General features: G+C 45.3%; 8 protein-coding genes across 8 annotated transcripts, besides 7 other annotated features; 2 read left to right on the forward strand and 6 right to left on the reverse strand.

The window, feature by feature from the left end:
* Nucleotides 1-280: 280 nt before the first annotated feature.
* Nucleotides 281-312: a sequence feature (AT_rich).
* A 714-nt stretch (nt 313-1,026) lies between these two features.
* Nucleotides 1,027-1,056: a microsatellite.
* A 1,058-nt stretch (nt 1,057-2,114) lies between these two features.
* On the forward strand, nt 2,115-4,525 carry TSTA_069110 (transcription factor RfeD, putative). The gene is made up of 3 exons (XM_002340836.1): nt 2,115-2,560; nt 2,610-3,480; nt 3,547-4,525. Exons 1-2 carry the CDS (start codon nt 2,174-2,176, stop codon nt 3,258-3,260), a joined length of 1,038 nt encoding a protein of 345 aa, XP_002340877.1. The 5' UTR covers nt 2,115-2,173; the 3' UTR covers nt 3,261-3,480; nt 3,547-4,525.
* Nucleotides 2,777-4,988, reverse strand: TSTA_069120 (uncharacterized protein). Its single transcript, XM_002340837.1, has 2 exons — nt 4,551-4,988; nt 2,777-4,498 (listed from the first exon to the last, which is right to left on the reverse strand). Exons 1-2 carry the CDS (start codon nt 4,937-4,939, stop codon nt 3,721-3,723), a joined length of 1,167 nt encoding a protein of 388 aa, XP_002340878.1. The 5' UTR covers nt 4,940-4,988; the 3' UTR covers nt 2,777-3,720.
* A 1,439-nt stretch (nt 4,989-6,427) lies between these two features.
* Nucleotides 6,428-7,040, reverse strand: TSTA_069130 (uncharacterized protein; the record flags this gene model as incomplete). The annotated part of the gene is made up of 2 exons (XM_002340838.1): nt 6,428-6,992; nt 7,015-7,040. The coding sequence occupies 2 exons, from the start codon at nt 7,038-7,040 to the stop codon at nt 6,443-6,445; spliced, it is 576 nt and encodes a 191-aa protein (XP_002340879.1). The 3' UTR covers nt 6,428-6,442.
* An 837-nt stretch (nt 7,041-7,877) lies between these two features.
* TSTA_069140 (cytosine deaminase, putative) lies at nt 7,878-8,445 on the reverse strand (the record flags this gene model as incomplete). Its single annotated transcript, XM_002340839.1, has 2 exons — nt 7,878-7,898; nt 8,002-8,445. 2 exons carry the CDS (start codon nt 8,443-8,445, stop codon nt 7,878-7,880), a joined length of 465 nt encoding a protein of 154 aa, XP_002340880.1.
* A 667-nt stretch (nt 8,446-9,112) lies between these two features.
* Nucleotides 9,113-9,892: a mobile genetic element.
* Nucleotides 9,885-10,142: a mobile genetic element.
* Nucleotides 10,143-11,473: 1,331 nt separating this feature from the next.
* TSTA_069150 (cinnamoyl-CoA reductase, putative) lies at nt 11,474-12,808 on the forward strand (the record flags this gene model as incomplete). Its single annotated transcript, XM_002340840.1, has 4 exons — nt 11,474-11,698; nt 11,755-12,072; nt 12,129-12,303; nt 12,362-12,808. 4 exons carry the CDS (start codon nt 11,474-11,476, stop codon nt 12,634-12,636), a joined length of 993 nt encoding a protein of 330 aa, XP_002340881.1. The 3' UTR covers nt 12,637-12,808.
* Nucleotides 12,809-13,725: 917 nt separating this feature from the next.
* Nucleotides 13,726-14,770, reverse strand: TSTA_069160 (monocarboxylate transporter, putative; the record flags this gene model as incomplete). Its single annotated transcript, XM_002340841.1, has 2 exons — nt 13,726-14,300; nt 14,362-14,770. The coding sequence occupies 2 exons, from the start codon at nt 14,768-14,770 to the stop codon at nt 13,726-13,728; spliced, it is 984 nt and encodes a 327-aa protein (XP_002340882.1).
* A 377-nt stretch (nt 14,771-15,147) lies between these two features.
* Nucleotides 15,148-15,221: a sequence feature (T-rich).
* Nucleotides 15,222-16,279: 1,058 nt separating this feature from the next.
* Nucleotides 16,280-16,305: a sequence feature (AT_rich).
* A 16-nt stretch (nt 16,306-16,321) lies between these two features.
* On the reverse strand, nt 16,322-17,941 carry TSTA_069170 (uncharacterized protein; the record flags this gene model as incomplete). Its single annotated transcript, XM_002340842.1, has 3 exons — nt 16,322-16,799; nt 16,880-17,820; nt 17,909-17,941. 3 exons carry the CDS (start codon nt 17,939-17,941, stop codon nt 16,322-16,324), a joined length of 1,452 nt encoding a protein of 483 aa, XP_002340883.1.
* An 806-nt stretch (nt 17,942-18,747) lies between these two features.
* TSTA_069180 (pogo transposable element, putative) lies at nt 18,748-20,418 on the reverse strand (the record flags this gene model as incomplete). Its single annotated transcript, XM_002340843.1, has 2 exons — nt 18,748-19,499; nt 19,524-20,418. 2 exons carry the CDS (start codon nt 20,416-20,418, stop codon nt 18,748-18,750), a joined length of 1,647 nt encoding a protein of 548 aa, XP_002340884.1.
* Nucleotides 18,883-20,373: a mobile genetic element.
* Nucleotides 20,419-21,257: the final 839 nt, after the last annotated feature.

Genomic DNA, 21,257 nt, shown 5'->3' on the forward strand with positions numbered 1-21,257 from the left:
AATTTGGCAAGTTGATGACGGCAAAAGAAAGTCGAGCATTTCAGGGACAGATGACGGGCGAGGCATTCGCGATCATGTTTGGTTCCGGTTCTTAGATGGGAGGCGTGTGCTTGCCTTAGGACTGTTATATAGTTGCCTGGTTTTTGAGGCTGCTAGCTACACGCGCTTATTAGGGCAGATTTCCAACTTAACACAATCTACGAATGTTTATGCCACTGCTGCTACTTCATACAATTCAGTTTATTCTTTTTGAAGCTCTAGATCTCTCTCTCTCTCTCCCTTTTTTTTTTTTTTTTTAATTAATATTTTTTTCCAGGTTGTCAGGAGAAGTTCGGAGGATGCTATCTCCAGCTCCGGACTAGCTGGTTATCGATAAGCCGGTTATCCGAGCTAGTGCGGCCTTGGACGTCAGGCCGCCAACAGTACCCAACGAGTCTTTCTTTCCACCAGCGTGAATTTTTCACTTGTCTGATCATAGAATTGTATTAAGTCAATTGCCTAGAGTTATGCCAGCCTATCAAAACCCGAGAACTACAAACTAAATCTATAAAAGTATGAATATGCACAGCGAAATGTTCCGCATTCAGCTCCGCCGGGTTGGGTTTCCCCTCTTTCGATCAGTTCCCGATAGCTCTCGAGAGATTTTCCCCTCGCTACTTGATCCGGTGGGCTGCATGAAAGATTATTACATTGTCTATCGAGCAAGGGACAGAGCCTTGGAATTGTTCTACGGCTAAAATGTGCACGCTTACGACGATATGTGCGTCAATGGCACTGACACAGTTTCACCCCCCACCAGAGAGCTAGAAGCTCCCTCGGCCAATGATAAGCAGGCCAAAGAGTGACTGTACTGGTGACTAGACCAGCAACTATGCTCCGTACCGCACTCGCATATAGATTATAGGATATTAACTGTAATACATACACTTATCCATGCTAGAATATACATAAATTGTGTATCAATCACTCAATGTGTTATAACACAGCTTGAGCTCAGAGGCAGAGCTCGCAAGCCGGCTCCGGCACAAGCTAAGCTGAGCTAAGCTAAGCTTAGCTGTTCCCCTCCTTCGCCCCCCGGACCAAGCAGAGCTCAGCCAGTCACGCAGCGCTGAGTCCCCTGACACTCCCGCTGACTCCCTTTCCTCCTCTGGCCCTTCCTCTCTCTCACTTTTTTTTTTTTCTCGGTTTTTCCCTTCCTGCTTCTTATCTTCCTAGGTCATACATCTCTGTATACACCATACTTCCTGTATATACATACACATACCCGCCACCAGGAGCATGTATACATTGCAGCAGCGACTTCTGTTGTTCAATTTCGCCGCGACGACTTCTTACTGAGCTGACTGATTTGCCTGAGTCCTTCTGAAACCGCCTCTTGCGGACCGGGACCGAGTGCTTACTTCCACGCCCCCGCCTTTCCTCCCGAGACCACTTGAATCCTCACTTCACCGACTGCATCGACTGCAACAACTACTACAATATACGCCGGTGACAGCACACATGCAGACCATGCCCCCGCGCACCTCGCTGACGAGCTCCTTCTCTGTGTCGGATGCCAATAACGAGGTGGTCTGTCCTCTGACCAACAACGATGGCTCCAATTGTCGGAAGAGATGCTTGGGGGTGAGCTTCCCCTCCGCTTATCATCTTATCGATAGTCGGTCGTATCTCAGACAGCCTCTCTACGACCGAAAAATTCGATTCGCTAAATTGGACTGTCTGCTAACGACGTACTGAAATCAGGAAAAACGGTATCGCTCTATGCAAGAGCATATCCGCAGGGCTCACCCAAGCCACTACATACCGAAGCTCCCCGCTACCGAGGAGAGCTTCCTGCTGATGGTCAATACCCCGCTAGACCAGCGCGCCCATCTGAATACGCAGCCCACGCCCTCGCCGGCTAAAAAATATGGTATTTTTCTTTTTTCTGTTTGGTTCTTGGCTTATCACAAAACTATGCTAACTTGTCAGATACATCGCCTCCTTTAACCCCCCGCACCATTGACGACGCCCATCCAGCCGCCGCCACTGCTGCAGTCGCCTTGGCTCAATTGCATCACCATCGCCTGGCTTCCGACTGGGATGAAATGGTGGGTTGCTTGTATCTTTATACTGGGAATTAGGCTAATTGTGACAGGATACGCATTCCGACAATGAATTAGGACGCGATCGCATGCATTCGTCCATTGAACTTCCACCATTGAGAGACCATTTCAAACAGGAACCTCTTCCCCCATTTCAGTCATCGCGACCTCGAGAATTACTGCCGTCCATTTTGAGCCATTCTCCGCCCGGTCGGTCATCGACGTTACCTCCTTTACAACGTAACAACAGCAAGATTCAGCGACCGCGAAAATCGTCTATTACGCAGAATGCGCGCAAACCAAAGCACGACCGTACGCGATCAAAGGAATTCGCCCGGCGTCCTAGTCTTGGTGATCGCAAGGCTCTTTCGGCCGAGCCACAAACAGCTGCTTGGGTACAGGGAAAGCGATGGGAGGATCTCATAGAAGCCGCGACGTCGGCGACAGAGGTGGATGAAGATCGGGATACGACTCCGGTATGTCTATGAGCCGTTCTGTGAATTGTTTACATGCTGATAATAGCAGGTGCCGCATTCGCCGTCTGTTTCGACACTACTCAACAATACAAGTTCGATTTCATCGGCCAAAAACCGCAATTCGTTGCCTCCGTCATTACACTCGTCGAGTCTTGCGCCTCTTCGTCGCTCATTTCAAGGTTCATCGTATGCAGAATCCCCGTTGCAAAAATCACTTACACCCCCGCCATTGGAATTACACCGCAGTAGAGATAGCGACATGGAGCCGTTCCCCTCAATTGAACCATCTTTAGAGTCTGCATCGACGGTTTCTGGGAAAAACTTTCACATGTCAGCCAGCGGACTTTCGTCCTCGGTCACCTCCGATTCCAGTCCATTGAATCACCTACACAACCACGTGCGGCCGCAGCATCGATTTTCGAACCCGACACCATCGACGTTTCGACATCGCGATATTCAGATTTACTGTGCGAATTGCAATCGCGCTTGGCCACTGCAGGACTGTTATGCCTGTACTGAATGTATCTGCGGAGTATGCCGGGAATGTGTTGGCATGTTTATTAGCAGTCCGCCAATGTCGATGTCGCGCCCAATCAACAGCCCCAATAAGGCACCGACCAGCTATCCATCGCCACGGGGATGTCCGAAATGTCGCACAGTCGGAGGGAAATGGAAGGCTTTCCAACTGGAGTTTCGGTGATTGCCGTCACAAGAATTTATGATTATCACGATGCAATGAGATTACGCTCCGGACAGGAAACTAAGAAATTACGACGGTGCAGCAGGGGCAGCACATTGACGATACATATATACCATACCATACACGACTGGTTCACGGAAGTCATCGCAAGGAAGTCTCACGAATGGTTCTTAGGCGTTTTGGTTTAACATTGTTGGTCACTTGCCAATCAAAGTGAAGGGTAAGATGAAACTTGATTTATTTAATATTGCATTTACATATGAAAGCTGGTCTTATCATATCACAGTCGTTATCACATTTTTATCAGCCTACTGGTTGGTTTAGGTCTATGTTTATGTTAGGGTCTGCTGGGTGTACCGGTAAAGGTGGCTTTCTACTTTTTCCTTGTCTGTTCTGTCCAGTACATATCGAATGAACTTATCTTATTCTGTTTCGGCCAGATCAGTACTCTCTATCGGATCTAATCAGATCCCCAAATAACACTACTCAATCCGGCCTCAACATCTCCAACCTGCAAATTACCCACCAACTCCCCCAATTCCCCCGTCTCAACATCACGCTGCACAATTGCAACAGAAGAAGACTTTTGATTCCCCACAGCAACCAAGGAGCCATCCTCACTAATCACCAAAGTACGAGGATACGAACCAAACGAACTCGTCAAATTCTTCGCCACCAATCCTGTGGGATTAGGAGACGGATCAAGGAACGCAATGGAATCATCCGGCGCGAAACTCTGATCACCACGGACAGTCACATATACATTTGTACTGTTATTCGGAATCCGGATTTCGGCAACATACGATGTCGGGAGTTTTCCCGTCGGCGACGGGACGATTTCATTGCGTAGTTTGAGCGATAATCCGCATGTACAGTCGTCTTTATATGAAACGGAGTACGTGCTAACTGTATCCGCGAGTTCGTTGGTGATGTACAATCTGTTTCCCTCTTGGTTAAACACGCCGTGACGAGGTCCGTCTCCAGGCACGGTTTTGTGTGCTTCGCATTCTGTTAGCGTTCCGTCAGAGTCGTTGATTGCAAAAATACGGATTAGATCAGCCCCTAGGTCTGGGGAGAGGATGTATGAAGCTGTAGGATCGAGGAAAACGGAGTGTGGATGAGGTGCATCTTGACGATCCGGTACAGTGACGGGACCGGTTAGGGTAAATAAGAAGGTTTGCAGGGCGGTGGTGTCGTTTGTGAGTGGGAGAGGGAATGTAGAGACTGATGATCCTTCGCTATACAATCATTAGTTTTTATATTTCAATAAGGAGACAATAAGGGACGAACTAGTGAGCAATAGCAATAAACTTTTCCCCTTCCTCACCAGCCTCATAAATAACACTCGCAACACCACCCGCCAACGTGCCCGTCTCACTGACAACAGCCGGACGGCTCACATCCGAGATATCGAAACTCGTCAGCGAGCCATTTCCGGATGTCTGCGATGTCCCCGTTTCGTCAATGCAGTACAATAGATAGGCATCTGCGTCGAGTTCGAGCCAACTAGGCATTGAGCCGCATGCTGTTAGGGTAGATGCCAATGTAAGACTTGTCTCGGGATTAGGGTCTGTGGTGTTGTAGGTCAAGGTGTAGACATGTCCGTCGTAGTGGGAGACGTAGAGAGTTTTTGCGAGTGAGGTCGCTGAGAAGAGCAGGAGGGATGTGATTGTTTTCATTTTGATGTTTATGTTTATGTTTCAATTTGTTTCTTGTCAACTGATAGTTGTTGTGTTTCGCAGACCACGAGGGTAGACACGGTATTTAAATAGATCGACCTGAAGAATGCCATGATCTACATATCCCCTCAGTTCCTAACTTTCTAACGATAATCCCAGCCACATTTACATAAACTACTATCAGTGTACGATTTGATAGGATAATTCGGGTTGCATTTACTCTTGACGCCTTCCCACTTACCTACCTAAGGAATTGGGGCTATTTTGTCACCATTCAATGCAACGTGGTCTCTCAATTCGTTCAAGCTTAGTGCTTATGCGTTTCTATTTGAGTTTCAATCTAATCTATGTCTCTTGGTTCTTGGTTCTTGCATGGGTTTACAAGTATGTACTGCCGATGATTACCTGGTGTGAATGAATCAGTGGTATGTATAGTAGCATATAGTGTAGCAGGCTGATAAATGAATTTATCTTTGATTACGCATCTCGTGTTTTGTTACAATTTGTAAGACTTATGGTCTAGAGTTGTTTACTTAAATGAAAAAAAATACTCCGAGCCTTACCTAGATAGCCTTCGTGTCGCGCCGCGTGGGACGGGGCATATGCAACTGCTCAATTAAGGGCTGCTGAAGCCTGCAATCTGATTAGATAGTGCCTGTCTGTCGGTTACTGATAATAGTTTTGCTTTATAATAATCTCGAGTTTCTGGTGCTGGATAGAATCTAGAATCCATTGTATCTAGTAAGCTAGGGCATATCTTCAGATCCACTCCTATTCACCGGAATACGATGGCATGCAAACTGACGTATCACTAGAACGATCTCTGAAGAACTAAATCTCATAGTTCGAAAGATAGCGCCGAAATCTCGCGAGATACAACTAAATATAGCTGCCCTTGGTGTCTATGATATATGTTCTTCGAGTTATCATCCGGACTCGGCACGTTCCATAATTCCCGTTCTTGCAGGACATCGGAATCCCGAGCACAGCTTCTTGAACGGTATCTAGGAGAGTTTCCTCGGCTCCAGCCTCCATCGTCGTTTGGTGACTCGGCCAATTCTGCTGTGATGGGTTGTCGAATTTTGGGATCCGGAAAGTTTCCAAATGTACCTAGATACTGTAGACTTCTGGGGCCGACCCCTACTGGAGTTAATGTGTTGATGTCTTTCATAATCGAGATCTCCACTAGTTATAACAGTATGGGTTTCCTTGTCAGTTGAGTTATACTCTTTATCCACATGAAATAACTATAGTTCTATTATTAAGGCTGATTTTCTCCTAAAGACTTGAGACCGTGACTATAGTTTAGATTTAGCTCTTTTGTAAAAAGAACCATCCTTGGAAGGGCAGACTGTAAGAAACAGAATTTGTACCATTCTACCCAGGTACCGAAAGGGGATCGGGGCTTTCTATAAGTGTGTTTTGAATAGATTTTGAGCTGTTCCGTAGCTCATATCATACCTACACAGCCGGCTTGTTTCTATTATGATGTGAGCAATTTCCCTAACACATGTCCTCCAATTTCAGACCCAAGTGGACCACCCCTTCCCGATTCTTTTTCCGCACTCTACGATCATACTCATTTCTTGCTAGAGCAGTGACAACTAGGACGTCCAATTCTGACTGCCCCAATAGCATGAATTCTGAGAGAACGATCGTCCCTTTCTTATCGAATTCTGATGATGCGATCTCAAATTTCGCAAGCCATCTGCCAGTTGCCATATCAATTGCCTCAAGATCCTCGTTCTTTTTGTACTGATGTTTCCACTTCCATTTGATGCCGGGACCAGCAACCCAGTGAACATCTGCTTTTCGATCATGTAGCGTCATCTTGAACTCTCGGTCAGGGAAGCATAAACTGATATCGGTCGGTTCATCATCCATTGAGACAGTCCCTGCCATGTCTGTGGGTTTGCCCGATCCCGAAGAAGCATGGAGAATAGTGAGGTGCGGTTCGGTCAGTGACCGGTTGATAATGTATAGAGTGGTATTTGAATTTCCGTCCACGACTTTGAGGTTCTCGTGGCTCTGATGGTAGTATATATGCAGAGGCCTGAAGTCATTGTTATTCTTACGTATTTGGCGAGGTCCGCGTTACCATGTAGTTGCCAATCCCGAACTACTTTTGGGAATAGAGTACTTTTATAGCTGTTAGCATAGCCGCTGAAGTACGAACGACGTCAAAAATCGTGGTAATGTGGCACATTACATTCGCCACATGGCCAGTGCCGCCGATTGGGCTCATCGCACTGGAAAGTCACGATATTAATGTCCGTTTTAAGGCTATAAGTTAGTGAGTATTGGTGTAGTCTTCATTGAGCCAGAAGACATGTGTACTTTTCGCCTCGGGTGATTGACTTAAAAGTTGCAACAAGGTAACCCCTGGACTTGCTTCTAAGTTTCCAATCTCGAAATTAAAGTGATACCTACAAGATAAATGTGCTTTCAGAGATATCCACCTTCAGGCGCACGAAACATGATCGTAACTCCCTGTTACTTTATCAGGATACTTCCCCCACAGTCAATCCCCAGCGTTAGTCAAGAGACCACGCGAACAGACTGGCCAAATCACTTATATAAGCCACCAAGCATCTGGAGCGGAACTTACAGTTCTTGCATTTCCCAAATAATGAAACAAGGATGAGGGTCTACGTCCTAACCGCTGTGAAAGCTCTTACAGAAGAAGTAAACCTTGTCGATATGGTTGGGGATATGCCTAGTTCAAGGTTCGTTGCGCCTTTAGACCGGAGATATATAGCGCCTGGTAACTACGTATCTATACTTCGAAGATTCAGGCGACGCAATTGTGAGACATATATGGATGAGCACACCTGGGCAGAGTAAAAAGCTGACTATTCCCCTTCTGCTAATGATACCTTAGCACCTCCAATGTCTACACATGTGTACCAAATAGCTCAATCGCCTGGGTATTCGCATATCAAGTACCGTCAATAGCGAACTAAAGAATATATTACTGTAAATTATCGTCTTATTCGTAACGAATTCACAGATAACTCTCATAAACTGCTCCGTAGTTGTCTAAGATGATGTAGCTTGCGAACCTCCTCATCCAAACCCGGCACCGGGCCATCAACGACAAGACCAGGGGCAACCTGACCAATTGGTAACGGAGCAACAGGTCCAGATTTAACACCAAACTCTCTCCTCCATTGCACAAGCTGAGCAGATGAACTGACGTATACTATCCGTCCCAAGTCCGCATATGCATGAGCACTTGCGCACATTGGACAGTGCTCGCCAGAGGTATAGACTGTGGTCGTTGCGCGCTCTGTTGGTGATAAATGCTTCTGCGCCCAGATGACTAGTGTGAACTCTGGGTGCAATGTGATATCTTCTTCGGTCGTTACTCTGTTGCGGGCTTCTTGCAAGATCTCGCCCGCGGCATTTACCAGTATTGATCCGAATGGTGCGTCGCCTGCGTCGACAGCTTCGCGGGCTAGGTCCACGCAACGGCGCAAGTAATTGATGTCAGAGAGGGAAATCATAATTCTCTAGCCAGTGATTCTGTAGATGCTAGTAGTGTGATATGGACTATAGGATGCTCTGGAACGGACCGTAAATACGCAAAATCGGACGCCCAGTCTTAGGAAGACATATTCAACTCCGGATATGCGGAATCTGTTACAAACGGAAAATAAACTCCAGCACGTTATACCCGCCATCTGAGGTCGATTTATAATGTTTAAACTGATATCTGAGGCCAATCAGTGCGTCCCCTAGTCCGGATTTAGACCGATTATATAATTAGCTAGTGACTAAGTTTTGTACTATGAATATTCAGAAAATCTTCTCCTTGAAGAGAAATGCTATAGAAGCTTCTATCGGAACAATTTGTCGGCTCGGAAAGTCGTCTATAATTGATTTGTTGTCAATTGGAATCGCATCTGGTACTACTACGTACATGACTGGGGTAAAGCGGGAGAAACGGCAATAACGTCCTTCACCGCCTGATACCCAGGCCCACCTGATACCCGATTTTGCTTCAGAAAACCAAAAATCGCGACCTTTTTAAAGCGCGATAGATCAACCAATATGGACAAATACGAACTGGCACTTGAAGCTTTACGCTCCTTGGATCCAGAGGAAAGCCAATATTAGTTTAGTTGCAAGAACCTATGGCGTTGATCCTTCAAATCTCAACAAACGTTTTCGCAAGGTTACGGGCCCAAAATCCTACAATATGACAATCAACGAGTATTGAACGAAGGGCAATCTCAAGCACTTATAAGATGGATAAATCATCTTACTGAAAAAGGCCTTCCACCTACAAATACAATGCTGCGAAGTTTTGCAAACGATATATGTGGTAGAAAGCCTGGAAAGAACCGGCCTAACCGCTGGGTAAAGTTTTATTCAGTTCAGGTTATTTCTCGCTATTCTACAGGTCTCGACATGGACAGGAAAAAGGCAGATAAAGCATGGAAATATGCTTTATATTTTGAGCTTATTGGTCGGAAAATTGAGCAATACAATCTTGGCCCAGAACAAATCTATAACATGGATGAAAAAGGCTTCATGCTTGGGATAATATCAAAAGAGAAAAGAGTCTTTTCTCGGCGCAAATATGACCTAGGAGGCCACAAGAAATTTCTTCAGGATGGGGATCGAGAATGGATAACTACAATTGCTTGCATTTGTGCTAATGAAAAGGCTATATCACCTAGTCTAATCTTTATGGCAAAATCAGGCAAAATCCGGGATTCATGGCTTCAAGATTTCAATCCTACAGAACAAAGATGCTTTTTCGCTGCTTCAGAGTCAGGATGGACCAATAACGATATTGGATATATCCAATATCAATGGCTTGTTGATGTTTTTGATAAAGAGACAAAATCTCAAGCAAGCAGGGGATGGCGCCTCTTAATCCTTGATGGCCACAGTTCTCATGTCAATATGAGGTTTATCAACTATTGCGATAGTAAGGATATTATTAGCAATATTTCCGGCTCATGCAACTCATACGTTACAGCCTCTTGATGTCGCTTTATTCTCACCTCTTGCGAAAGCTTATTCGAATGAATTGAAGAAATTTTTAGAGGATTGTCAAGGATTGACACGGCTTACAAAACGTGACTTTTTTCGGCTTTTTTGGGCAGCTTGGCTCTTATCTTTTATACTTGACAATATCGAATCTGCCTTCGAAAATACAGGTTTATATCCTTTCAATCCGGAGCACGTTATCTACAAATTTACGGAAAAAGTCAAATCCCGGCCGTCCTCAAGTGGATCTTTAGCTTCTGTTATCCATCCTGAAGATTGGAACGTCTTTCAAAGATTGTAAAGGATGCCGTTAGTGATTTTCATGATAAAAAGTCACAAAAGCTGAACAATGAGATGTATCGAATTCAAGCCGAGAATTCTCTACTCAAAGCACAAGTTGAAGGCTTACAAAGGACTGTTATGAATCTCCAAAAGCGCCAGAAAAAGTCAAAACAATTATTGTTCGATTTACCTACAGAAGACGAAGGTGGTGCTGTCTTTTTTTTAGCCCTTCTAAGGTTCAACAAGCCCGAGATCTTCAACTTCAAAAAGACGAGAACGCCGCGCAAGAACAAGCTCGTAAAGATGATAAAAAGCTTCGACAAAGGCTTGCAAAGGAAGCCCGAGAGTTAGAAAAAACTGAAAAAGCTCAAATCCGGGAGAAAAAAGCGAGCACAACGCCAACGTGAAGCTGCAGAAAATGAACGCCAAAAAGAAGAGCAAAAACTTGCTAAGTTAGCTGATTTACAGCTCCAAAAAGATTTTTTCACTACTCCCATGCTCCGTACGAGTCGAACAAACCCGAATTCAAAGAAATCGAAGCCCAAACGCAGTGGTGAGGTCGAAGAGGAGGTTGTTGATGAGGTTATTGCTACAAATCGTAGAGGCCACTAGATTCGACTTCCCCACCGCTATCGCTAAATAAAATTTACACTGTCAAATTCTTTATATATGATTTACTAATATACTACAAAATTAGTTATATTTTATTGTTGTATGTGTTGTAAAAAGTCATAATATTTTATATGGTAACCTGTCAAAATTGGGCATCAGGTGGGTATCAGGCGGTGAAGGACGTTAGCGGGAACTATTGGTACAACAACGAATTATCTCAAAAGCAGAGGCATGAATGTCTGTTGCTCAGAAATTAGTTTCGTTAATAGTTGACAATGTCATTCTACAATGAATTATTCATCATTCTCACCAAGGAATCAGCGTAAGCCACAGGAGCCATGGAAGCATGTGGTAAAGCATTATCTACACAAATATCATCACCAACTATTTTCTTGATTATCAATCATGGAAGTTTATTTGAGAAAGCCATCGAATGAACGAATTTTCAAATTATGAAGCGGCCAGCTTTTCCAGCATATCCATGATATATAAAGAGGTCTAGGTAAGGATCAATTCTTTCCCAATTTCATAAACAGTGTCAAAGTACATTGCCAGTTCTTCAGTTCTGAAGGTTAATCAACCCCATAACAGATCAGCAAACAATTGATATACCCGCCCAATCAGCCCTATCTGATACAAATGGCTACAGTTTTAGTGACCGGCGCTTCCGGCTTTATCGCCGCACACGTCGTGGCAGCTTTCCTCCGCAATGGATACAACGTTCGAGGAACAGTTCGTTCCGAGAAATCTGCTGCAGAAGTGCGCCAAACGCATGCTGACTATGCCAGTCAATTGAGTATATCCATAGTGCCAGATATAGCAGCTCCCCATGCGTTCGACGAAGCCGTCAAGGGGGTCAATGGGGTATGTCAGTCCAGGAAGTAATAAATATACTGTTTTAACTGACCCATCTCAAATAGATTATCCATACAGCATCACCCTTTGTTCTGAATGCTAATGACTACGAAAAGGAGCTTTTCCAGCCTGCTATCCAAGGAACAACGTCGATTCTGAAAGCGGCCCAGGAACACAACCCGGATGTCCGCCGAGTTGTAATCACGGGATCTTTTGCGTCTGTCCTCGATCCATCCAAGGGTCTGCGACCTGGTTACGTTTATACTGAGGCCGATTGGAATCCCGTAACGGTTGAGGAAGCAGGGACAAATGGCAGCATTGCATACCTTGCATCGAAGACTTTTGCGGAGCAAGCAGCATGGAAATATGTCAAGGATAATAAGGTTAGAGAAGTTTAACCCTACCATCATGAATTCACGCTTTACTAATATAACAATAGCCAAATTTCAGTGTGACCACCCTGTTACCCCCCATGGTCTTCGGACCTGTCGTACATCACGTGAAGGACGTGGACTCCCTAAACACATCTTCTGCCGACATCTATCGCCTTATCAACGGTTCCGAGACTGAAGTCCCCGTAAATGCTTTCTGGGCTTTCGTTGATGTCCGCGACGGTAAGTCGCTGCATTAAATGATGCGTGGGGGATCACTATGCTAACAGCTTCCTTATAGTGGCTGCAGCTCACGTCCTAGCCTTTGAAAAGCCTGAGGCAGCCGGTCAGCGATATTTACTTTACACTTCACCATATAGCTACCAGCAGTTCTGTGATATTATCCGGGAGAAGTTTCCTCAACTTCGGGAAACGACACCGATGGGTACTCCTGGAGCTCCTATACCACCGGTTTACACATTGGACACGTCGAAGGCCGTTCAACAGCTTGGAATGAAATTTAGGCCTCTTGAGGAGACTATAGTTGACACGGTTGAGAGTTTTCTCAAGATATGATTGAATATGGATGGGGCTTTTTCCCCCTCCTCTTTTTACTCTTTTGTTAGATAACCCGGATATCCGGCGAGGCAGAAGCCTTGAACCTTCAAGGTTTACCCCTCATGATAGTGTCAGAAAGATCGTCTTGTTCTGTTGAAGATCTACTCCACGTTAGGGCAATACTTGGGCACCTACGTAGTACATCTCAGTCAATCAGAAGCCACCTTATCAGAGCTCAAAATTATCCTCATATTTACCCCTCATGACAGCTCACAAATCACTCCGCCAAAATGTCTATAAAACCCTTCTTAAAAACTCATGGATACACGGGAAGAGAGACAACGGAACATATATAGATCTTGCTAGTCACTTCTTTTCTTTTCATCCCAGTAAAAACCTCTTCAGGATTGGCCTGGAATAAACCTACCAATCCGACATCTTTCCCAAAATTTCCCATTCAGAACTGACTGTCTTTATGATTGTATATATGCTTATAGAGTGAACTGTTATTTGTAACATAATTACACAATGGTTATCTTGAATCTGATTGAAATACATAAAATAGGCTGAGGATGAGGATGGTACATATGAATGTATCTACCGGATCTAGGGCTTGTAGGCTTCCAAGGTTTTTATAAGGTTTCAAGAGACGAACATTGTACACTTTTGAAAATCTGTCAAAAAGGGTAACTATATGTTTCAGTATCTAACATTATTTCCTATGTTAGGTGATGCAAATTGTATTCAACTTATAGATTTGATTCCGAGGTATCCTTTTGTATTCGCCATTGTCTGTCACCTTCGCTTGCTCCAGAGGTACCAATTGATGACTGCCTTGCTTTGATATATCTGCTCTGACCATGCCCATATAATGAGCGGCTATCAACCCGCCCATACTCTACGAAACTCTCCATCAAGCCTTTTTCAGACCGAATCCTACCTTGAGCACGCGGGTAACGAATAAGCACCCCCCTCCAGCGAGTATGAAAATTCCTGAAAAAGTTAGAGTACCCCAGAAAACGTCGTGTCCAGCAGTCCTCTGATGATCCAAAATCGCACCTGCTACGGGACTACCGATCAACATTCCCAACCCCGAGGTAAACAGGGTCATTCCGATATTTGTACCGGGATCATGACCGAGAGGTTGCCAATTTTGTCGGCGATGATGGACGGTAAGATTCGACCTGGGACTGAGCCCGCGTTCATAATGACCAACATATAGAAGGATAAGTCTGTTGAGATACCGAGGTTGAGTGCATATTGTTCCACATAGTAGAACGGGATGTAGAGACCGATGAAAATGAAGAATACTACGATCAACCAAATAACAAATATAGGATCCCTGAGAACTTCGGTATTGACCAGCGGCCCCGATTTTCGAGGAGGGAGGCGAGGTTTCATCTCCACAATCGACACGAGAAGAGTTCCTAGCATGATAAAAGCCATAGTTCGAACCGCCCACGGAAATCCAATCTGGACAATAAGACGTCTCAATACGATTGGGTATATGATACCTCCGACGCTCGAACCAGTTGCTGCTAGGCCTAACGCGGTCGATCGATGTGTTGAAAAGTACGTGCCGACAATCGCAACGCTTGGGATGAAGGTCATTCCGGTACCAATGCCAACAACCAAGCCCTGTGCCAAAACCAACTGCCAGTACTCCTTGCAAATTGACACCACTGTTTTGTGTCAGTCTCTCCTTGCTATGATTTTTATGTTTTTTTGGAGGAGGAAACAAACTCATCATGCCAAACACCTCGAGGAAAACACCTAGGACTATATCCACGTAAAAATAACCTGCATCAAGGGCACGTCCGCACAGGATTCCAACCACCAGCATCAGAAATGACTGCAACGAACCAATCCAGGCAATTGAGGACTGCGATGAGTTCCTCAGCAGACCTGCGCTGTATTCGGACTGGAACAATCCGAAAGTGTTTTTTAAAAGACCCCAGGTGTTGAAGTTGAGGAAAAACGCGCCGAGGACTTGAAGCCATGCTCTTGTACCTCCGTTTGGAGGAGGAGGCACGTTTACTCCCGTCGTTTGAGGCGTTGCTGCCGTTATTTCTGTTTTGGTTTTGCTGCTGGCGCTCTGTGTTTCTGATTCGGCCTCTTTTTCGATCGTTAAAGACGGCTGGAGTGTTGCCATTTTCCTTTTTAGTGGATGGAATGAACGATGAAATTGACTCAATATCAAGAAGGACTTGATGCCTAGGTGTCTGGATCCTTATATGCCCGTAGCAGATTCGGAAGTTCCGATTCTCTCAGTGATGATTCACTTTGTAAATGAGTAACACATCGACCAAAAAAATAATCAAATAGTACACAATCACCCTATGAGCTATAAAGCAGACGTTGGGTAGGACTCAATTTCATGTTTGAGCCGATAATCCTAATTAGGAAATACGGATGCGGACTTTAATTTCCCGAAATGGAAGGAATTAGGGCTAGGGTGACTAAATCGCCTCCTGATTTTGCCGGAGTTATATCGTTGGATTGGGAAAGGCCCTGAACTATTAGTGGTGATATTTTTTCATTATTCCATTTAATGCTTCTTTATTTGTATTTATATTTTTTATTTAATTTTTTTTTATCTTTATCACCCCAAGATGTGATGATATAAGGAAGGGTTCTGCTCCACGAAACGGTCCTACATAGAACCTCGAAAGAGAAAGGAATAGATATTGTGAGAAGTCTAGAATATACGATTTTATCTAGACTGATCTTTAGTTCGGGCTCCTCCGCTTTTATTTTTACCAAAAAATCACTCTGGATTACTAACAAATAATTGCAGATTGTTTAATCTCGGTTATGATTCTCGGGTTGCGTCTAAAGAATAATAACCCGGGTCGAATAGCCTGATACGAGAGAGTAGAACTAAGCGAGAGACATCCTACCTCACATAGGGCACGTATGATAGGACTCGACTTGTCAAGTTCTAAATGGGAGATGTTCTTCCGATGCAGATCTGATCCGTTTCCAGGTCATTATGTATGTCTTAGTACTAGTAGCGTTTCAAGGACACTCCTAATTGCAGCACTTACCTTCAAAGAACAATTCTGCATCAGTGCTCTCCGCTCAAAAAACCGTCGAACCAGCAAGCCAGGTTCTAGGTATCTGCTATACCAGGAATATTGTGACGGCTGGGCATGGCTCTGCGTTCCCGTCTCAGTTCACGGATAGGGCTAGGAGCCGTGTAACCCTATCCGCGCCGTATTGGGAAGTGATATCAACATCAGACGTCGGAACTGGATAGGGAAAGGCGCCCTGCACAGAGATTTACATGAGAAGCGAGAACCAGACCTTTTACTTCATTTCTTCCTTTTTCCCCTTTATGCTTAATATTACCTGTCGATAGGCACCTCTTGTACGAGATAGCTAGCTAGGATAGCGTACTCAACCAAGCAGATTTGGCAACGCCACATAACGGAAGAGAACGGGCTGGCACCGTGACAATTCCCACCATTTTTTTAAGGTAGTCAGCTAGGGAATATAATCACTATGTCAGCTCCAGAATACTAGTTCTATTGCTCTAAGCCGGCGTAGGTCATTCTACCAACAACAACTCCTTGACTGGGCAGGTGGACTCTTATCTGCTTTTTTTTTCCCCGAGAGATCACAGATCAACAAAGTCTGAACATCGTATCGCAACACAGACAAAAAAATTTTATTATTATAATTTAAGGCTAAAGATTCAGGTTCAAGAAGGAATTTTGAACCCTCCAGGAACCAGACGTTGAAATACGTTGTTAGGATCAACTTCCGCTTTCAGCTTCTGTAGACGACTTACGCTCGCTGGGCCATAGCCCGCAATGACGTCCTGCCACGGCGCTGCATAGTTCAGATAGATGTACGGGTCGTAGGCGCCGAGCTTCTTGGCTTCGTTCTCTATGGTGTCCATCAGCTCGCGCGCCAGGGCGTATATCTGCTCGTTCTGCGATGGGTCGGTCCAGGATGGCGAGACCAGACACACGGCGAGCGACTGGGTGTTGCCGGCAAGTCCTAGGGCGTTTTCGGTAGCTCCACGTGCGTAGATCTGCGGTGGGAGGGGCTCTATGATTACGGTCCAAGTCACCCCTGTAAGGTTCCGGAGTGATGCTACGCTGTTATTGTATGCGTTGAAAGTGGCCAAGAGCATTTCTTTCGTAGGTACATATGTAGTTGTTGCAGTGAGGTATCTATTTCGAGTCAGTGAGAAGAGCCAATACTTTCGTTTTTTGGATAAAGCAGAGGACAGGAGAGAGATGGATCTGCATACTGCTGAACTTGTGGCGGCTGTGCAGCGGCCCCTGCCACAGCGATCGTCGACATATTAACAACTGCAACCTCGAGAGGAGCTAAGTTTGGCAGATTCACAATATCCTGGTAGTACTCTGGGGTGCTGTTACCTTGCGGCTTTGTGTAAGCAAGCTGGTTCAAGGTGATAGGGACAGTCTGGTTCAGCGGCTGCGAGATGCCCCAACCGAACAGGTAAGACGCATTCTCATCGTAGTTCTGTGGCTGCATGATTTGAGAGTAGATGCTGACCTGGTCATTGACTGAGGCAAGAGTATTATCAGTCGTAGTCGTCCACAAGGGGCCTTGCTCGAAGGCCGCCAGAGTAACACCAGTAACGACACCGAAGTTGTTCGATCCACCGCGCAGCCCCCACCAGAGATCTGCATTGTGGCTCTCACTGGCTTCCACGATAGAGCCGTTGGCGAGCACGACCTGATACGAGAGTGCTTGGTTGCAAGCCCAACCATAGCGAGGACCAAAAAAGGAAATGCCTCCACCGAGAGTCAGTCCTCCCACACCTACTCCTGCCACGCGGCCACCAACAGCACTAAGACCGTAGGCCTCTAATGTCGAATATACGACATCCCAGGTCGTGCCTACGCCTATAGACACGCTCGAGTTCTGGGTGTGGACCTCGATCGAGTCGAGACCGCGCAGATCAATGGTCACGCCCGAGGGCGCACTCGAAGCGCCGGGGAACCAAGTGTGTCCTCCGGATCGAATGGCGAAGATACACGAGCCGCTCTGGGCCAGAGATGAGACGATTTTGGACACATCTGTTGAGCTTTGCGGCGTGACAAAACACAACGGGTGGACTGAGGATGCCTGGGGCGAGAAATACGACGATAGTGATGCGTTGTATCCCGAGCTGCCTGGGAGCAAGACGTTCTTGGCGCCGAGAAGAGCAATCAAGCTCTCACACTGTATCCACTCACAAAGTTAGCCAAAGAGAGGGATATCGATCAGACAGAATTGGGGAAAAGAAAAGAAAAGGGAGGGGGATCGTTACGCATAGTTGACGGAGACTGAGACGATTGGCCATGTTTGCCTTCTTGTTAGGGAAAGCAGCAGAGAGAGACACGAGAGGAGAAGGTTGCAGACGACAGCCCAGAGGGTGGGATCAAACCTTGCTCGTGGATCTCGGAAGTCTACTCATGCATCGACGGGGGAGGGGCTCTTTATATCCCAAAGCTACGGATAGCCAGCAATCACTTTTCCCGCTTTTTAGCTTGCGTTCTTTTGGGTTCTGCGCCGCCCGACCACGCGGTGGCGTGCGTATGTGTAGCTAGCTTGGGGGTGGCTATATTGATAGCTATATTGATGGTTAGATATCAAAAATCCAGCTCCAGAGCACAAATCAGGAGGTTTGCTAGCCCTGATATTAGGAAGGCGGTGGCCTAGGGTTGCTTGACCGCTTACAGGATTGCTATCCCTGTACGGCCCCATTGAACTAACAAAATTACCGGGGATCGTCATATACTATGTAGTAGATGGACAGATGGATGTGCACCACTATGTGGGAAGACAAGATGCGAGGGGGTTCATATGACTCCGCTTTTTTCTTCCACGCGATCGCCACGACAACCACGTGGGGCGGAAACACATATTTCCGTTGGAACTTACTTTTTGAAATAACTCCACAACCATGACAATTATATTAGTTTACTGCTTGTAATGAGATCTATCGATTGATATAGGTTTTATATTATCAATTCGATGGCGCCGCCTGTAACGTAATTCACCACCGAAGCGGCACCACTACCGAGCCGGCATTTTTTCCCGAGCGCGTACGCGATATTGATTTCAAATCCCAATTTTCAAAGCCACATACAAATTATATACAAAAATCTAACTACTAATACGACTAGGGCATTGGTTAATTCTATGCCCCATAACGTTACAACCACTGCAGCGATATTGGCGGCGTACGACTGCTTGAGAAGCTGGGAGCTCCGGCTCAGCCGGAGTAGTAGTAACAGCATGGGATGCCTCAACCTGACCTTGTACGAGCGCTTGCACTTCTTCTTTAGTAACCCCTTGCTCAATAGATATTTGCTTTTTAGATTTTTGGCGCTTTTGCTTCTCTTTCTCATGTGCAGCTCGTAAATCGTAGTTCTCTTTCCGTACGAGTAAAACATCATTCGCTATCATTTCGTAGGCTTTTGACAACCGTACAACTGCCTGATTGATTTCTTGATTTTGGTTGCTTTCTGTACGCTCATTTATACGTTTATTGATTGTAGTCGACTGGCGTATAAATTGGCGTATATTTTGAGGTGTTTGTAAGCAGGATGATGCCGTATTGCTTGATCGACTTGGAGGGGGGGTTGGTGTCTTCAATCGAATATTAAGCTGTTGTATAACTCGATCTGGATTGAAAGGCACTAATCCAGTGGCTGCGAAGCTATTCCGAATAGTTTGAGCTTTATATGCCACTGTACGAGCCTGTGGAAATGCTGTTAAGAAGTCCATTTTATCAATATGATTGAAACCAAGCCTCATTCGTTGCTCAACAAGCTGCCCATAATGTCGCTTTAAAACAGCAAAACAGCCAACATCAAGAGGCTGTAAGAGATGCGAAGAATGAGGTGGCATACAGACTGGAATAATATTATTCTCAGTACATATATGGTCAAATTCTGGTGTCAAATGGCTTCCATGGCCATCAAGAATCAACATTCGATATTTTCCAACCGTACGACCATTAATATAGGGAATAAAATGGGTTTTAAGCCATTCTAATCCTATCTGATCTGTAGTCCAGCCATTATCGCTAATATTGATTCGCCAATCATCTGGAAGATCATCAAACCAGCCTTCTCGTACGTTTTTCTTTGCTTTGAAAATCACGTACGAAGGCACATCCCATCCAGTTGAATTTGTTGCCTCAATTGCAGTCACCCATTCTCGATTTCCAGGCTGTAAAAGCTTCGGCTGAGCATATCGATCGCTTCCAGTAATAACCTTTGCAGTTGCACAGAGTCCCATAGCAAAGCCAGTCTCATCAAAGTTGAATATATCTTCCGGTAAGATGCCGTACTCAGATATAGCAGCTTGTACGCGATCAAAATGTTCTTGTATTATCTTTGGATCTTCGCATTTAGCACGTTCGTAGTTGTATTTCCTTGCGAATTTGGAATCGATCTCTGGACGGCGTTTAATCAGTTTAGTTATCCAATTTTTTCCAACTTGTGGTTTGCCATGTTGTGAAAGTATATAATTAGCCATTTCTCGTACAAGAGAATGCCGGGGGGGTAATCCACGTCGATCTAAATCAAGCACCCATTTGACAAGCGATTCCTCTTCATATTGAGTCAATTTATGGCTGTTGGCGCGTACGAGAGATCTTTGTTGAATACCATTGAGTCTATCTTGTAAAGTTGTCCGGGGGATCTCGTAAATCCTTGCAGCTTGAGCTACACGTTGAATTCGGCCATTCTGTAAATCAGAAATTGCTAATAAGATTCGTCCCTCTTGCTCATCTAAATTTTTCCGGTTTTTATTGCGAATTGGTGGCATATTGACGTGTTGAATAATATAAAATCAATATCGTGTACGCGCTCGGGAAAAAATGCCGGCTCGGTAGTGGTGCCGCTTCGGTGGTGAATTACGTTAGTCGCGTGGCTGGCTATGTCAGCTGCGTTAGAGGCGCGCAATCTACCTGAACAGATTCTGAATAGGCTTTGTTGGTAGAAAGTCCTACGCAGGCTTAAAGCAATAGAAGTAGTATTCTGGGGAGCTGACAAGCGATTATATTCCTTGACTGACTACCTCACAAAAAAGGTGGGAATGTGTCTCTTTATTGAAGAAATGCGTCTGAGGGTTAGGGTTAGGGTTAATACACTAGGTTTGTGATACGAAAGCTTATTATTCAACTTGGCCTGCAACAGGCTTAAATACGCGATCTGCTGCAAAGGGAAGTAAATCAGCAACGTGACCGCGGGACGGGAAGGGACAGAACCTTGCCTGGGGCTCTTAGGGTTCGTTACAAATAGCTATTTAAGTTAGGGTTATATCTAACCTTTTTTCTACTAATCGGCATCCTGGGTTTTGTGGATCCTAATTCAAGTCAGCCTGTATATTAACTTCATGGAGTCTGTGGCGTGCGCTGGAGCCCCTCGCATAGCGGAGCGCGTAGATAAGCCTGCTAGATCGAGTATGAATACTACCACTACTACTACTACAGGTTTGCCTTCAAATTAGAGGTATTTGACCTAATGAGGTTCATGGCATGGTTAAAAATGAAGCTGAAAAATACGTTGAGAATAGGACGCATCAAGGAAGCGTGGGGGTTGCCGTAACCCTAATCCTAAGACTTGTACTACCACGACCATCACGAGAGGAAGTCAATAATGCCA

This window comes from Talaromyces stipitatus, genomic scaffold, assembly GCF_000003125.1.
Source record: "Talaromyces stipitatus ATCC 10500 scf_1105507295523 genomic scaffold, whole genome shotgun sequence".
Lineage (NCBI taxonomy): Eukaryota > Fungi > Ascomycota > Eurotiomycetes > Eurotiales > Trichocomaceae > Talaromyces > Talaromyces stipitatus.

Bases quoted from the DNA above. Each gene is read 5' to 3' on its own strand.
- TSTA_069110 (XM_002340836.1), top strand. From the start codon at position 2,174: ATGCATTCGTCCATTGAACTTCCACCATTGAGAGACCATTTCAAACAG. The intron at 2,561-2,609 runs GTATGTCTATGA...TGATAATAGCAG, and splicing joins AAGATCGGGATACGACTCCG to GTGCCGCATTCGCCGTCTGT.
- TSTA_069120 (XM_002340837.1), bottom strand. From the start codon at position 4,939: ATGAAAACAATCACATCCCTCCTGCTCTTCTCAGCGACCTCACTCGCA. The intron at 4,499-4,550 runs GTTCGTCCCTTA...ATGATTGTATAG, and splicing joins TTTATTGCTATTGCTCACTA to CGAAGGATCATCAGTCTCTA.